The 1,559-nt window shown below is 38.6% G+C and overlaps 1 protein-coding gene across 1 annotated transcript; it reads left to right on the top strand.

The window, feature by feature from the left end:
- Nucleotides 1–318: 318 nt before the first annotated feature.
- LOC107296578 (olfactory receptor 14A16-like) lies at nt 319–1,245 on the top strand. Its single transcript, XM_015825909.2, has one exon. It carries the CDS (start codon nt 331–333, stop codon nt 1,243–1,245), a length of 915 nt encoding a protein of 304 aa, XP_015681395.1. The 5' UTR covers nt 319–330.
- Nucleotides 1,246–1,559: the final 314 nt, after the last annotated feature.

Raw genomic sequence — 1,559 nt, 5'->3', positions numbered from 1 at the left:
TCCAATTATTCCAAGTAATCTTGCATTCATGAAAATAGACCTGAACCAACTTTGTTGTACTCCGAGCCAATGCTTTTGATCACTATACGAAAAATGTGAGGTTGGCACTTGGTCCTTTAGTACAGATGGGTAAAAATGGAAAAGGGTGTGCTCTAATATCCCCATCCTACAACTCTGTTTTCCATACTCTGACTCTCTGTTCATTCTGTCCATCCTTGACATTTCTTGATATTTTCTGTTTTCATCACAAATCAAAATGCCAACTACAATCTAATTGATTTTCCCTCCTTTCTTTCTTTGCAGTTATTCCACCTTTATCATAAAGAAAACATGGAGAATCAAAGCACAGTGCCTTACTTTCTGCTGCTGCAATTCTCAAAAAATCGGAATCTGCAGATTTTGCATTTCTTCTTTTTCTTTGGGTTGTATCTGGCAACTGTCACAACAAATCTTCTCATCATCTCTGCAGTTGCTTTTGACCATCGACTGCATAGCCCCATGTACTTCTTTCTCATGAATTTAGCTCTGCAGGACATGGGCATTGTTTCAGTCATTGTCCCCAAATCAATGATAAATTCTCTTTTGGACACCAGACACATCTCTTACATTGGTTGTGTTGCTCAATACTTCCTGTTTATCTCCTTTGAAGCTTCTGACTTTTTCCTCCTGACAGTCATGGCATATGATCGGTATATAACCATTTGCCACCCACTGCACTATGAGATGGTGATGAATTGGAAAGCCTGCACTGATATCATAATTCTAGTGTGGGTTACAGGTCTCCTTTTTGGAATGTTGCATACCACTGGCACTTTTTCTGTCCTGTTTTGTTCTAATGTTGTTAATCAGTTTTTTTGTGAAATTCCACAACTGCTAAAATTATCCTGCTCTGGATTAAATCTACTTGAGGTTGGAATTCTTGTGTTTGGTATCATTGCTGGACTAGGTTGTTTTACTTTTATAATTGTATCTTACACAGTGATTTTCAAGGCAGTGTTAAGAATCCCTTTTGAAAAAGGAAGGCAAAAAGCCTTATCCACCTGTATTCCCCACCTCACAGTAGTGTCTATGCTAATATTAAGTGGATGCTTTGCCTATCTGAGACCTGCCTCTAACAGTCCATCTAACGTAGATTTTGGTTTGACTGTTTTGTATTCCCTCCTTCCGCCCCTGTTCAATCCAATCATCTATAGCATGAGAAATAAGAATATCAAATGTGTCCTTTCTCAACTGTGGAGGTTTTGATAAATTCTTTTAATGTTTTTTATATTCTCTTCCCCATAGTTTTTCCCTCTGTCTTTTCTTTTACTTTTGTGAATAAAAGAATGTGTTAGAAAGGGATTGTGGAGGGAATGCAGCAAATCCAGCCTCTCAAACCAGAAGAATCTAGCAGTCCATATTTTTTGGCCTACATCCCTGATTACTGTCAACAGATGTTAAATATGGATGTTTGGCAGCTCTGGCATTTCACAGGCTGACAATTCCTGTTGTTCAGTGAAGTCAGCAGTGGGATTCAAATATGTGAACAACCGGTTCTCTTTGTGGATGCCGCTTCCATA

Source organism: Protobothrops mucrosquamatus, unplaced genomic scaffold (genome assembly GCF_001527695.2).
Source record: "Protobothrops mucrosquamatus isolate PMUCROS unplaced genomic scaffold, P.Mucros_1.0 scaffold2875, whole genome shotgun sequence".
Classification (NCBI taxonomy): domain Eukaryota; kingdom Metazoa; phylum Chordata; class Lepidosauria; order Squamata; family Viperidae; genus Protobothrops; species Protobothrops mucrosquamatus.
The sequence above is the reverse complement of the archived record's forward strand: the minus strand, read 5'-3'. Positions and strand labels throughout refer to the sequence as shown.

What these genes read in the sequence shown, in the direction of transcription:
- LOC107296578 (XM_015825909.2), top strand. Translation starts at nt 331, where the DNA reads ATGGAGAATCAAAGCACAGTGCCTTACTTTCTGCTGCTGCAATTCTCA.